At 43.8% G+C, this 14066-nt stretch overlaps 1 protein-coding gene across 3 annotated transcripts in view; it reads left to right on the forward strand.

The window, feature by feature from the left end:
• LOC122633542 (flocculation protein FLO11-like) overlaps positions 1 to 14066 on the forward strand; it is a 66351-nt gene that overhangs the window by 3536 nt on the left and 48749 nt on the right. For 2 of the 3 annotated variants that reach the window (XM_043821523.1, XM_043821522.1), the window contains exon 2: positions 6278 to 6333. The exons of the other annotated variant lie outside the window; for it this stretch is intronic. In XM_043821523.1, coding sequence (XP_043677458.1) covers positions 6278 to 6333 — 56 coding nt within the window. The remainder of the gene's footprint in view (positions 1 to 6277; positions 6334 to 14066) is intronic. 3 annotated transcript variants of the gene reach the window in all.

A 14066-nucleotide genomic window follows, 5' to 3' on the forward strand; every position in this document is an offset into this window, starting at 1 on the left:
TGTCTCTACATACGAGTTCATTTATCGGGAAAGAACATTATTATGTAAAGACTTATCTTTTTTCTCGATCGATTCGTATATTACGCGTAGAGAAGTGATCAAGAATTCGAATAAATTTATCTAGCCAGAGTATTACGCGATTATTCGATTTTAAACAATCGAGATCGTGCTTTCCACCGATCGTCCTTTCGTTATGTACCGAATTAAAAAAAAAAAAAAGAAAAAATTTTATGTTACGTCAGCTACGTTACAATCGAGAAAATAAAACGTCTCCGTGAGCTCCTTAAGGGGCGAAGTTCTTTTCGTTAAGAGATCTTATCGATCTCTCGAAGGAGGAAAAATCCTATCGACGAGTTTCTCGTAGATGCCGTGAGAAAGCGAAACCAATCCGGTGGATACTACTTAGCGAGAGGACGGGTGTGTTGTATACAAGTACATACATACGTACACACATACGACACGAGACGATGCTTCAACATGTGCGAGAAAGAGAGAAAGAGAAATTCGATGGTGGATTATTCACGTGGGACGAGTTGAACTTTTCTACGATCGCATCCGCGTTTCGCCAACGGGGAACGTAATAACGTATATTCGTACGTAGTGTGTGTATATATATATATATATATATATATATATATATATTAAGAAGATGGATCTGAAACGTGCCCTCCTTTCCAATAAATACGACCATTTGTTTTTCGTTAATTTACATTCGCAATGTATACTTTGAAAAGAGTGAGTGAGTGAGTGAGAGAGAGAGAGAGAGAGGTTTTTAGTATTCTCATTGCTCTCTCTAGTCAGGTATCTTTTTCCTTTCGAGTCCCCATAGATCGACGAGTAAATTTGTGGGGTTCACGACGAAGCTTTACATTCGGTTCGCGTATTCGTCACCCCTTTGATATTCTACCTTTCAACCAATTTTCCTATTTCACCCTCACGCACGTGTTGCTCCTATAGCGAATCGAACAAGTTGTTGAACCTTTTTAATAACATTATTTCATGTTATCGTTATATGTTTGCGTATTATGTATCGAGATAAAACGCGTTGTGGTCCAACTCGATACGATTGTTCGTACCGGATGAATCGTCAACAGGTTTACGAGCATCGTCGTAAAAGGTGTATCCTCATGGGCATGAGCAAAAGTGAAAATGGGAAGCGAGACTGAAAAGGTTGCTGCACGTTTCGTGATGCAACGCGGATCGTGGCCTAGAAAGGTAGAACTACTTTGTTCGGCGATGCAACCGTTTATATTCCGGCCGATATTTTTCCGAACTGTAATTTCATGAATTTATCCTTCGTGCGTGAAATAAATTCTCTGGAGAAAGCTAGCGAAGAGTCCCTCTTTCTCTCTAATGATACCGTCTATTCGTCTTTCTCGCGTTAACGTTAACGAATCGATTCGTTGCTTATTTCGCAAACGCCAAAGTCAACCTTTGACTTTATATTCGATCGATGATGGGTGTTTACTGTCCGTATTCTCTATTTTTAATGGCAGTCAGATCGTGTAGAAAATACAGGGAAAAAATGTTCAGAGTGCATAGACGGTATTTGCGTAGCCTTCGTCGCGTTAAAATCATCCTTTTTCATACTCTCCGGCTTTCGCGGACGGCACGATGGTATGCGAGGGTTCTTTGTCGGCGAAACGTTGGATTAGGTAGCCGCGAGAGGATTGACAAAGGAGCAGTATGAAAACGTGCCTTTACACCGATATTTACACCGGACGTGTTGTGTGGATCTTTTGTCGTCGAGGGTGTCTTCTCTCGAGGAACGTTAAGGTTGATAAACATATCCAGCTTGCGAGTTTCCTACTTAATTCCGCGCGAAAATTCGCGTGGCTCGTTAACACGACCTTCACGTAGGGCAGCTTCTATGAATCTTTGTCTCGTCGACTACCACAACCACAACATATGGATATAGATCGAAAAATCTTCTCTCCTCGCGAAGACGAATCTCGTAAAGATCAATATTTTTTCAATATTTTTTCTGTATTTTTCTTGACAAAGTTGAACTTTTTTTCCTTATAAGAACGCATCTCGTTATATGTCGCATAAATTTCGTAGCTTTTGATTTTTGTCACTTTTTCAGATTTACCTACCGCACGGTAGCGAATCGCCGTCATATCCTCGTTAAAACAAGGCCATCGATGATATATCGTTCATTCGTAACGACTTTCGTTCGTATCTGCCGGTTTCCTAAAAAGGCATCGCCATCTCGTTTGGAATCGTTTATGGAGAGTCTCTCGGTCTCAATCGCAAATGCAAAATAAATCGCGCGTAATTTATCGATCGATCTCGAAGAAATCTTATCGAGATTTCTTTTTCGTCGCTAAGACGAAACGATTGATTAATTTCAGGTTCGCTTCGCATCGATGGTATCGTCGAACCGAGTAAGATATCAAAGTTTGACTAAGTTGATCGCACATGGCTGGCTTCGAGTCGGAAAATCGACGCGACTTTCTCAACGAGGTCGTCTCACCTATCCGCTGAGTTTTCTTTTTAATCGGGAAGCTACGCGAGAGGTCACGAACGGAAAGTCTACTCCATCACGAATATTCCGTTTCATTAAGTTTCGTACCTGTCCGTCCGTACTCGTGAAAGGAATTATTTATTTCACTCGTCTTGATTGATGAGTACGAGTTGGAATCGGAAACTCATTACGGACGTTAACGATAGGCGAATGAATTAGGTTCGAGTTTTAATGAGCGTTTTATTGAAAATTACAGATGGAGCTAACGTTTTTTTTTCTCTTTTTCTTTCTTTTTTCATGTTCCTGTCCACAACAGTAGTAACAGCAGCCTGTTTGCCTATAGTATTTCGAAGGAGAGAAGAGTAGATTTCTTCCATCGTAGTTATTAATAGTCGCGAGGAAGGAGATAACGATTGCTCGAGTCGTCGAGCCATCCCAAATACGGGGTGTAACTCCCTCTTTCTCCGTCGTTCCACGTTTTCAACTCTTTGCTCGATCGTCGTAGTCACCACGTGGGTTTCGCTTGCGATGGCCGGCATTCAGTTCGCCTTGAAAGCCGCAATTAAAAAGCTACGGCAGCCTCCTTGCCGGTTAGTCGCTCTCTTTCTCTCTCTTTCTCTCTCTCTCTCTCTCTCTCTCTCTCTCTCTCTCTCTCTCTCGTTCTCTCTCGTTCTCTCTCGTTCTCTCTCGCATCGCGGGGCGAGGCGCGCAATCTTCTTTTCAGCAAATGAAAGGTTCTATTTTAAGCACGAAGCGGCCAAGCCGAGACTGGAAAATTGCACCGTGGTACTAATAGCCGGCGCTATTTTATGCGCTCGCACGATAAATTTCCTCTCTCTCTCTTTCTCTCTCGTAGTATAGCCTAACGCGTGTATGCGTGCCACGTTGTTGTATCCTCTCCTCCCCATTTTCAAGGATAATTCCGTGGCAAAGGATCTCTCGATCGAAGCTTTACGATCGCGAGTAACGCGAGCCTCGACCGTGCTCGAGAATTTCAATCGCGGTCTTTTCGAACCGTCGACGAATCATTTTTGTCGTTTAGCTTCCATTATCGACCGATCGAATTAACCTCGAGCTTCTTATATCCTCCTTCTCCTCCTCCTCCTCCTCCTCCTCCTCCTCCTCGTCATCATCATCATCATTTTACTTTGCGCCTTCGGAGGATCTCGATCGAGATGGAAAGGAACAGAAATGATGTATGACTTTGTTCTTTATTTCTTTTTCTTTCGCACTTATTTCCAGGGCATTCGCGTATACCGTGACGTCGCTGTTTCGTCGCGAAAGTCTTTTCAACGCGATGGCCGAACAAAAAATCGTTCCTACTCGATATATCGATAGATCAACGTTAAACTCGAATAATAAAAATCTCTATTTCGATCGTGTTGGTCTTGTCTGGGTTGTCACGGTTTCATTCAGATCACGCGGAGCAACGAAAAAAAAAAAAAGATACGAGAAGAGGAAAACGTTTCGCTCGATCACGATGACTTCGTAGATCATCGCCGTGTAATCCAAGGAAAGTGGAGGCACCAAGATGATTCTGCGAAAGAAGAAATTCCGCGATTTCGCGAATTTCATGTCGACTCTCGTTTCTCGTTTTGTTTTTCTTTTCCTTTCTTTCTTTTTTCTTTTCGTTTTGTTTTTTCTTTCTATTACTTTCGTTCTCGTGCTCTCACAGTAGGTACTTTGAGAAATTCCTTGAGAGATCGATGCACGTAAAAGTGACCGTAAATTCTAGGAGAAAAAAAGGGAAAGCCATGTTCGTACATACATTGCAGGATCGTTCGTCCGTGACTACGTAAAACGCGTCCCCTCGTTCTTGATTTCGGTGCCTGGTTATCGTCTTTTATCATATCGTAAAAGGCTTCCCATGCTGCTATGGCACGACCCTTACTTTCCCCCCCTAAGCGTGCAACTAAACATGGATTTACGACTAATCCGAGAGAGACAAAGGAAGTGCTGCGCGTCCTCGTCGAATCGATAATGTTCGTCCGTGACGTTGATAAAAATCAAGGCTCGTGCCCGAGATAAGAGAGCTCGTTTAAGCTCTCGTACTTGCGATCGGCCCTGGACTTTGGGCTAGTTTAGGTTTCTCGTTACTCTTCGTTTTATTTCATTTCATCTCGTCAGTGATTAATAGATTATCCGTTTGCGAGAAAATCGGAATTCGATTAATGTCGAGACGCGGATGGCGCGTAGACGCGATAAAACTCATCGTAATCCAATGATCCTCTTAGAACACGAAAGAAACCTTAGGCGTTAGAAACGATTCGGTTGAGGCGACATATCGAATATCAATCCCTCATAAATTTAACATTTCTTTCGTCGACTATCGTATTACCTTCGACGCTCTTCTCGTTTAAACGCAGACGAACTTTGTAGACTATATATTATTCCAATGTATATTCCGATGTCATTCGCACAAATTTCGAATTAGAGTACGTTCCAGAGTTTATCTCAAAGCGAGATCCTTTCTACGAGGGATGCTCGAGAAGAGAATTCCGAGGATGACTAACCCCAGTTTGTAATAGTAGTGGTGGTAGTAACAGCAGCATTATAGGAGGTCCCCTTCTATCGAGCGTAGCGAGTTTTGAGGGACGCGTAAAAGGGTCGTCCAAACATGTACGTATAGATACGCACACGTATGCGTACAACATATCCAAGTAGCATGCACTTTGCATACGTTGAATGCTCCGTGGGCCACCGAGTGCACTCGCGTTCTGAAGGGGTAGTTGCATTTTTCTAGCGCGTCGAAAGAAAGAGAGGGAAGATTCGGAGGGCTCTGAGTGGAGGAAGAAAAGAGAAAGAGCTAGTTCGAGGGTACATGCTCGCCTATTGATTTTGAAGGCTCGTTTTCTGCGTGACGTCCTCGACGATACTCTCGCTCGGTATTCTGGCTATTTATGATGCGCTTTATTAATAAAAGAACCGCCTCTCCCTTTTTCTTTTTTCTCTCTACTCTTTTCTTTTTTCGCTCAACGATCGTAAATGCCGAGTACTTATCTATGTGTGCGTGTGTATATATATAATATATACATATACATATACATATATATATATATATATATTTATGTATATGTATGTGTACATGTACATGCACTCGGACATATCGTATAAGGGCATCGGTTCACTTTCCTAGGGAATTATCTTCCGTTTCGGTGGCGATGCAATTTCTTGGAAAATTTATTCGACTTCACTTTTACCTGTTTTCGCATTATAATCCTTTTCGAATCGTTAAATGCTACGAGTCAGCTCGTACGTACAGCTACGTACGTTTTAAGAGGAACTTTAAGAGGAAGTTTTCAACTTTGAGCCTTAACGCGCGCAACTACCTGGCCGGCTGACAAAGAGAAATTTAAAACAGGTGCCTCGTACGTAGCTAGCTAGGTAGTCGTCTAAAGTTTTCTCGTAAGCGTACTAGAACGCATTGTACACACGTATACCATCCGACCGTGAGGTCGTTCACGTTCGCCACTCATTTCTGACATGGTTTTATTAATAAGTGTCACCGTTCTTTTATGACGCGCACCGAGCCTTTGTTCCAATAAAAGGAAGCCATTCGAAATGCCACGTACGCCAGCTCGTTCCATATGAAAATTCGCTCACGGAATTTCTACTTCGGATTTACGACGTAATCCACCTTTGTTTTTCTTTCTTTTTATTTTTCAAGACGCAATTGTATTTTTATTACTCGAGCCATGTCCCGAGCAATTTGTAATTTTTCTTACTTGTCTGAAAGTTAAGCAAGTACTTGTAGCGTAAATACGATCTCGTACTAATGTATTCCTCTCATTTATTTTTCTTTTTTTTCAGGATTCGGGAGCCGGAGCGCCGGCCGACGACGATGACGGAGCGAGAAGTTGCAAAAGGTGAGTCGTCGAAAGATTTTTAAATCGAGAGATTTTTTTATCGCTACGTCAAAGTTCGTCCCATATAGGAAGTCTAAAATCGTAAAACGTGCAGAGATTACTCGGACTAGCCCGTAAATAAGACGTCGGCGTCTTCAAAGCATCTCCATTCATACATATTTATGGTCGTATTTCGATATACGAAGGAGAGAATGCATCGAGCTTACCTTTTTCTCTCTAATTCAGCAGGTGACCACGATACAACCGACTCGATCTTTGATTTTAATCTCGAGACGCATCTGCAGTCTCAGAGCTACGGGTCTTTCTTTTCTCACGGGAGTGCTTTCGAAAAAATAATGGAAGAACTCGTAGGAGCGAGTAAGACTCATTTTTCTCGCTAATCTCGCGTCGAGAAGACTTTAATGAGCGTCCTCGCGAGTTCTAGTTCGATAAGATCGAATCAGGGCTATGTCATAACCATTAAGACGCAGTGTCGTCCCTCCATAGAGAGAGAGAGGGGGGGGGAGGAGAGGAGAGGTAGAGGGAGAGCATCGTCCTTTGGTCGGACGAAGAGTGTAGAGAGCAAGGTGGAACTCGTGGACGATGCCTGGCCGATATATCGAGATAAGGGATCTAAAATGGTGCAACATTGGCTACCGGTAGGCAGCTTTTAACTTTCTCGTTTTTCTTCGCTAACTAATTTATCCTATCTCATCCTCAACCCTTTTTTCTCTCTATTTTACACCACGTTCATCTAATATCGTTAGGAGAACTCGTTTTCCAACGTAGGATCATCGAACTTTTCACCTTTCTACGTAGATACATGCAAGTTAGCGAGTTAATGTCGTTATCGTGTTTGCTGTTCGTTAAGGGATCTTCAAGTCGGCTAGTTTTTGCCAGACCTCGGTGACCGCTTCATAACGCTTATCAAGGAGAAAATTAGAATTTAGTTCTTCTACGTGGCTGTTATCGAGCGTCGACTTGGTTTCATTAACAAGCCTATCTCTCTCTTTCTCTGCCCTCTCTCTATTCCTTTTTTTTTTTATCGTCGCTCCTTACCTTACCAAACGATCGTATTATTCTATTAATAGCTTAACGGCTGTGGAGTCTTTATCAAAAACGCGGTCTAGTAGGATGCGATAAGAAATGAGAAATAAAATGACGTTGGTGTGGGTTAGCGTAGCAAATGGCGTCGAAAGGAGTTACGGTATACAAGTTAGCTTATTCCGTTTCTGCTGGATTTACTCGCGCGCGCCCGTTTCGTGCAGCAGGTTATTCAATGCGATTAAATATCTATCAGTTTACCTCTCTCTCTCTCTCTCTCTCTCTCTCTCTAAGGAAATAGACTTCCTCCTTCTAGCGATGATTCAATTAAAGCTACTTCTCCGCAACGAAGAAGAAAGTCATTTCCCAGTGCGAATTTCCTCCATAACGTAAACACAGTCGCACGTTAATTCGTAGACGGCTTAGTCTCGCGTCTCGCGTCTCGCGTCTCGGAGAGCAGGAAGCAGGTGAACTCCGCTCTCTGCTTCCTCGAGCTATCTTCTTCCACCCGCTGTTGCAAGGTAGCCTTCTTAATCATCGTCCGACTTTCTACTTGGAGTCTTTGTGCAATAACGCGTCGTCTCAACGACGACGACGACGACGACGACGACGATCAGGAGAACGAGGAGGAGAAGGTTGAAGAGGAGGAAGCTTTTCAAAGAAGGAGACGCAGACAGTAGTCGCGGAAACGCGGAAATTACACTCGATTTCTCGTTTTCCAACCGGATTCGACTTTCCCCCTTTCTCGACTCAGCCCTCGACCTAAATATATCGAATACTTTTAATTCCGGAAATTGTCCGTTTTCGCGAACGCTTTTTGAATCGTTTTCTTCTCTTTCCTTTTTTCTTTTTCTTTCCAAATTCGTTCGTTCTCGAGGGATCGATCTCTAAATCGAACGGACTGGTGGCTACCGTTTTTGGCAGAGATTCGTATCGGTGCTGCTACTACTCGCTATTTTCGATCGTAACGTAAGAGGAGCGTATCCGATACGTGAACTTTAACACTCTCGAGTTCGAGTTAAAGGTCAGGCGTGAGGTACGAGGTAATCCGACCCAGATCCATCGACGCGAAGCGTGCCGAATTTTCTTCCGACCTTCTTATTCTATATTCTATACTGATATAGAGAACGAATGTTTAATATCGCTCGGATAACCAAGACCCTACGACAAACTTCTTGACGTCTCTGGATATTTCCAGAGAGAGAGAGAGAGAGAGAAAACATCTGGAAGACGAGACGCGCTGACCCTCCCCGAAGCTTATACCCGCGATTATTTTCTTGCTGCTCGTACTACAACGTCCACGCCCTCCTGCGGGTTCCACACGTGGGAACTTAGATACACGTAGGGGGGACTGTCTTTCTTTTTCAAAACTTTACCAGTTATTACATTACATCGCGTGTATTCGCATAACGCGATATCGAACATTTCCCATAGTAACTTGACGCGAGACGGGGGGAGAATGAGAGTCCGTGTAAACATTCCTAATGTAGACCCGCGTAGTTTCGTTCGGAGAAGACACTTTGATCGAAAACAGAGCTTGATACGGGACGACGGCGACGGTGGCAAAGTTCGTACGAGAGTACCGGTAGCCGATACGTTTCGATACGACCAATCATTTATACGCACAATCGGAATTTATGCGCACTTTGAAACGGATCGTCTGGCTTGCAATCGAAGTCGACTTTTGCGTCGAACTCGATCCGTTCGACGAATACGATCGAATACGCCCCCCCAACGATAGTTATCCGTTCTATCGCGTATCCATTTGTAATTATTTGATAGGATTAATCGGTACGTGCCTCGGTAGCTTCCCTTTGGGCCGGTATCGTTTTTCTTCCTGGCGAGTGCGCGCGCGATGAAAAGCATCGTTCTTCATCGATCTATCGTTCCATCGATCGAGGTTTTCCTCGGGCGTCGAAGGCGACGAGGCGTATTGAAAGTCGTAGAGACACCGTACGAAGATCGGAGAGGCGAGTAACTCCGTGACGGACACTAATGAGTTTGCGGTCGGTCTTTAAATCGACGATAGGTCACGCGGAACGTGAAAGTGCGCGCACCGCAAAGTACTCGCTCTTCTCCGCTCGCGCGAAAGATCCGATCGGCGGAGGAGGATACGTCGAGATACACCTAATATCTACTGATCTCTTCGGAATCGAGAATCCATTTCGTGAGAATATTCGATGAGACCTTCGCGCAACGATTTAGAGGGCGTTGGACGTTAATCGATTACCTTCATACCCAATTACTCCATGTAGTCGTCGATAATCCCTAGCAACGTCTAAGTTATATCAAGTATCAACATTCGTAAATCTATCAAACTTTCTCGGACATATCTACGAACTTATTAAAGATTTACACCTGTATTCTTGTACTCGGTCGTACTTTGATCGTTTGTCGGCTTCTGACTTCTCGATACATTGTTTAACATAATGTACCGTTTCGACGATCGTAAAACACCGTTGGGACTGCCTCATAAATCATCGTACTTGCGTTGACCACTACGAATAAGGACGAATAATTCAAAGGGAAACTATCGCTCAATGGGAGTGCTCGAAGGTGTTTCGAACTTGACCACGAAGAAGGAATTTTATTGCCTATCTTTTCCCCTTCGGTATCTCGATAAGTAACGAAAGAAGAAAATAAGAAGAGACAAAAGCGAAGGAAGGTGTTGCTTATTATTTCGACGCTTTCTCTTTAATAACACCTTCGTTGAACTTTCTTGTTGCACGATTAGCGGTAAACTCGACCTGGCAAACAATCTTTTCTTCTATCTATTTCTCAAATCTAATTTCAAATGCGAGAATCAGAACGGAAACGAACGAATTTTTTTACCTTCTCGTCCAAATCGATCTTGATCGTAAACGCGACGGTATAGTCGACTTTGTCTTTTTTCTCTCTCCGCGGATTTTTCTCTCGCTGTCATTCCCACCGTACGACTTTCTAAGCCACGCGCTGCGTTTAAAATTCTTCGGGAGTTCGAGGGATCGATAGGAGCGCACGACCCTTCTTGACACGCTGTATCGAATATTTCGACAACCCAAATTGTTCTAACCGGATTGTCGCGCGGAAATAGACGAACGAGAAAAGAAACTAGGTGGAACGTTCGATACGTTGCTCGCGCGTTGGCCAACCTTGATCGAGATCCATTTCTTTTCTATACGAGTCGAATAACAATGCTGACGTCTTTCGACGGAGAAAGAAAAGGGAAAAAGGAGGAAGAAAAAAAAGATTCGTCAAGCACGAGGAGAAATTCAAAAATTATTCGTACGCGATCGCGCATAAATGGGAGGACCATACCGGATCTCAGGGAGACGATCCTGAATCGCACTTTGCATTCGCAATTTGCTCGAGGAAGGAGGATCGTCGAGATCGCGCAACTTTTAGATCGCAATCGCATCGCCTGCCGAAACTCTCGCGTTAATCCCGTTAAACTCACGATTTTGTGAGACGAAGCGGTCCGACGGGAGGAAGGAAGCCTTGAAAGAAAAATCGTCTTTGCAAAGGCGTCTTGTAATCATCGTATTTACGGCGCACTCGGCACGGGACTCTTATCCACGGGATTATAAAGCCTATTAAATCAAAAATTATCTCTCCTACGCTGCACATTGTCGAGTTGGCTATAATCCGTCGAGATCCGTTCGCGTTCGCTCGTAGCGAGAAACTCCATTCGTGGACGTAGACACGAGGGAGACACTTTAGACGCGCGAATTACGTCTAATATTTATAATTAATCGTTCGTTTTATAGCGAAGCATAAATTTCCACGCGTTATCGCCTTATAGACGGCATTTCCTATCGTCGCGATACCGATCGAATCTCGATAGATAGGAGAGAAAACCCGTTCGTGCGAATAATCGTTGTAACGATTCGAGAAAATACGGAGAAAGAGAGTTTCTTGCCGCGAACGGTCTTTCGAATTTCCTTCAAGACTCTTGCGAATGTAAGGTACCTCGCGTCGTTTGGAACGTCGTCGAGCGGTTAACTCCGAACAATGATTCACGAACGGAGATACGAGGATTCGCACTTTATATTCGATATAAAACGCTCGTCAAATTGTTGCGCTCGTAGGCGACTTTCGAGATAACTCGCTTCGATTACCATCTAAGGTAATAAGTCGCGCCTCGTTCTTTGAATTTTTCTGAAATTATTGATAAAAATCGAATCGGTCGGACGGACGACGATTCGGATAAGAGTAATCGGCGGGAGGCGGTGCTTGCGTGCGAAATTAAAATTGCTCTCGCGTGACGCGAAAAACTCTCGGGGACAGAATAATAAGAAAAAAGGAAAGTCTACCCTTTTCGCGCGTCGTCTTTGCATACTCTCGTGGCGGAGTGCATCCGGATCTCGTAACGGGAGCGACGAGCACGCCCGGAAAGTTGAAACATGTGACTCAGCGTTCGAGACGCCAAGGTGCTGACAATTAAGCGGCGCACCGCCTGCCTGCCGCCGGGACGATGATAATTATTTTCGTCACGATATCCGGGGAGGTCTCCTCTCCTTCTCTTCGCGTATTGCTCTTTCTTCTCTCGACATTCCTCCGATGGCAGCGGGGCCCTCGATAAAACGTCAATATTATTGTCATTTCTCTCTTACCTCCACGAACGAAACGAAGGAGAGTCCGTTCGTTCGAGCAACGACGGACAACACAACACCTCTGACCACTTTCACGGATGATCAAAATCAAGAGGAAACGTTGCCATTTTACTTTCTATTGTTCTCTCGGTCAACGAGTCCGGGAATCGATCATTGCCAACGATCTATAAACCGGAATACTAACTCGTTTGCAGAAATTTCCGATAAATTTCGTTAACCTGTAACGTCCAATTTGTCGATCGAACTTTGCATTTCACAATCTCCGTTACCCAACCGTCTCTGTTTATACACTCGAGTACTTTTTAGAATCGAATCGATTATCTCGTGCGACGACGGTAGGCCTTTTTATTACATATCTCTTTCGCCGATCTCAGGCATGGCAGGACGGAAAAGTTACGAGTTAGAAAGTTGTTTAAAGACCTCTCTCTCTCTCTCTCTCTCTCTCTCTCTCTCTCTCTCTCTCTCTCTCTCTCTCTCTCTCTGCGCTTCTACCGCGTGCGCGCCATGGTTCGTATAATAGAGTAGTGGATACGTACGCGATGCTCGAACGATTCCTTTGCTTTCTTCGGTGGTGGAACCTTTAATTGCTCGCCCGTAAATGGCATTAACGCATCGTTACATGCGATGAGGTAACGATGCGCCGCTTGTGCGGTAACGACTCCGCGTATAAAATCGCGAACGATAACTAGTCTCGAAGGCGCTCATTAGTAACGCCGAACAATTACTAAAGAATATAAACTACCGAGTAGGTACACGGCACTTTTGAAAGAAAAACCATCTTCCTCGTCCGGTCGAGTACGTTATTAACTATTATTCATAATTTTTGAGTAGGCATCTTCGTGTCATCGGGATGACATCAGAGATGGAAGAGAAAGGATCGCTGTTCCGAACAGAATCTATACTGCGTCAATTTAAGAAGAAGAAAAAGAGGAAGAATAAAATTGGCCTCGTAAAGTATAGAACGCATGAAAATTCTATCGAAGGGGATACGTGGAAGGAATCGTATTCAATTCAAACAAAAACGCGTTCAATTTCGTTGACTACACGTGGCATGAAATCATCCCCTTCGTTTCACCTTCAATTTTTTTTCGCTATCCTATGGGAGGGACGAGACGATATATTTAATCTCCGAGATTCTCCTTCGTAGAAAGGTCAAACTCCTTGGATGATCCAAGCTCCTTGTGTCCCTTCAAGGTCAAACAGGGCGGTCCGAGGATGGAAAAGAATAAAAAAACACATTTCCACGAATCTTTTACGAGCGATTCTTCTCCGTCGTCGTTCTTTCTTGTTATCTACGATCAGTCGTTACGGAAGAAACGAATGAAACGAGAAAGAAGAACTTATCGATTGTGTTTTCACGGGAGACGAAATAATTCGAAAGCACAGTATCTACGTATATTAAATACACGCGCACGTGCAGGTAGGAAAGTAATTAGGCGAGTAGAAGACGCGATCGATCACGATCGTCTGTCTTTGCTTTGCGTGAGGCGCCGCAGCCACCCTTTCGACCGGAAAGAACAAAATAAATAATTCATGCTTCCCAAAATTGACCGCAAAAAAAGGAAAGAGAGAGAGAGAGAGAGAGGAGGGTCCTTATCGTTCTTTAATTATTTTTTACTTCTTTCATTATTTATCTCTCGTTTCGTATCTGTCCTCTCGACGTCGTTCGATCGATAACGCGACTTATCAAGAAGGGATTTATTCTCAAGGCAAGCAACGTTTAACGAGGTTACTCGTTTATTTCTTACGCTTGTTAATAATCGTTAATTGTGACGATGCTCGAGATCAGAGAGTCAGGCATAGATCTAATCCTGTTACTATAATGTGTTATTATCGATTCCATCCGTGAACAAAAAGTTGTGATAGGCGGTATGAATATTCGGTAATGGCTCGACACTGGTAATATGAAATGCGCTAGGTAGGGGTAGTTTTCGAAACTTTTCTCACGAGAACGAAGAATTTGATCTTGCGATGGTGCTTACGTGTTCCCCATCTCGCGCGTGTGCGAGAGGGAGATGGAGAAGAGGGATGAAAGATCGAGACTCCAATCTTCTCCGTTTTTCATCATTGATATGCACGACGCGAGAAGGGCCTCGGTGTGATGAGAATCTCGATATC

This window comes from Vespula pensylvanica, chromosome 12 (genome assembly GCF_014466175.1).
Source record: "Vespula pensylvanica isolate Volc-1 chromosome 12, ASM1446617v1, whole genome shotgun sequence".
In the NCBI taxonomy this organism is placed as follows: Eukaryota; Metazoa; Arthropoda; class Insecta; order Hymenoptera; family Vespidae; genus Vespula; species Vespula pensylvanica.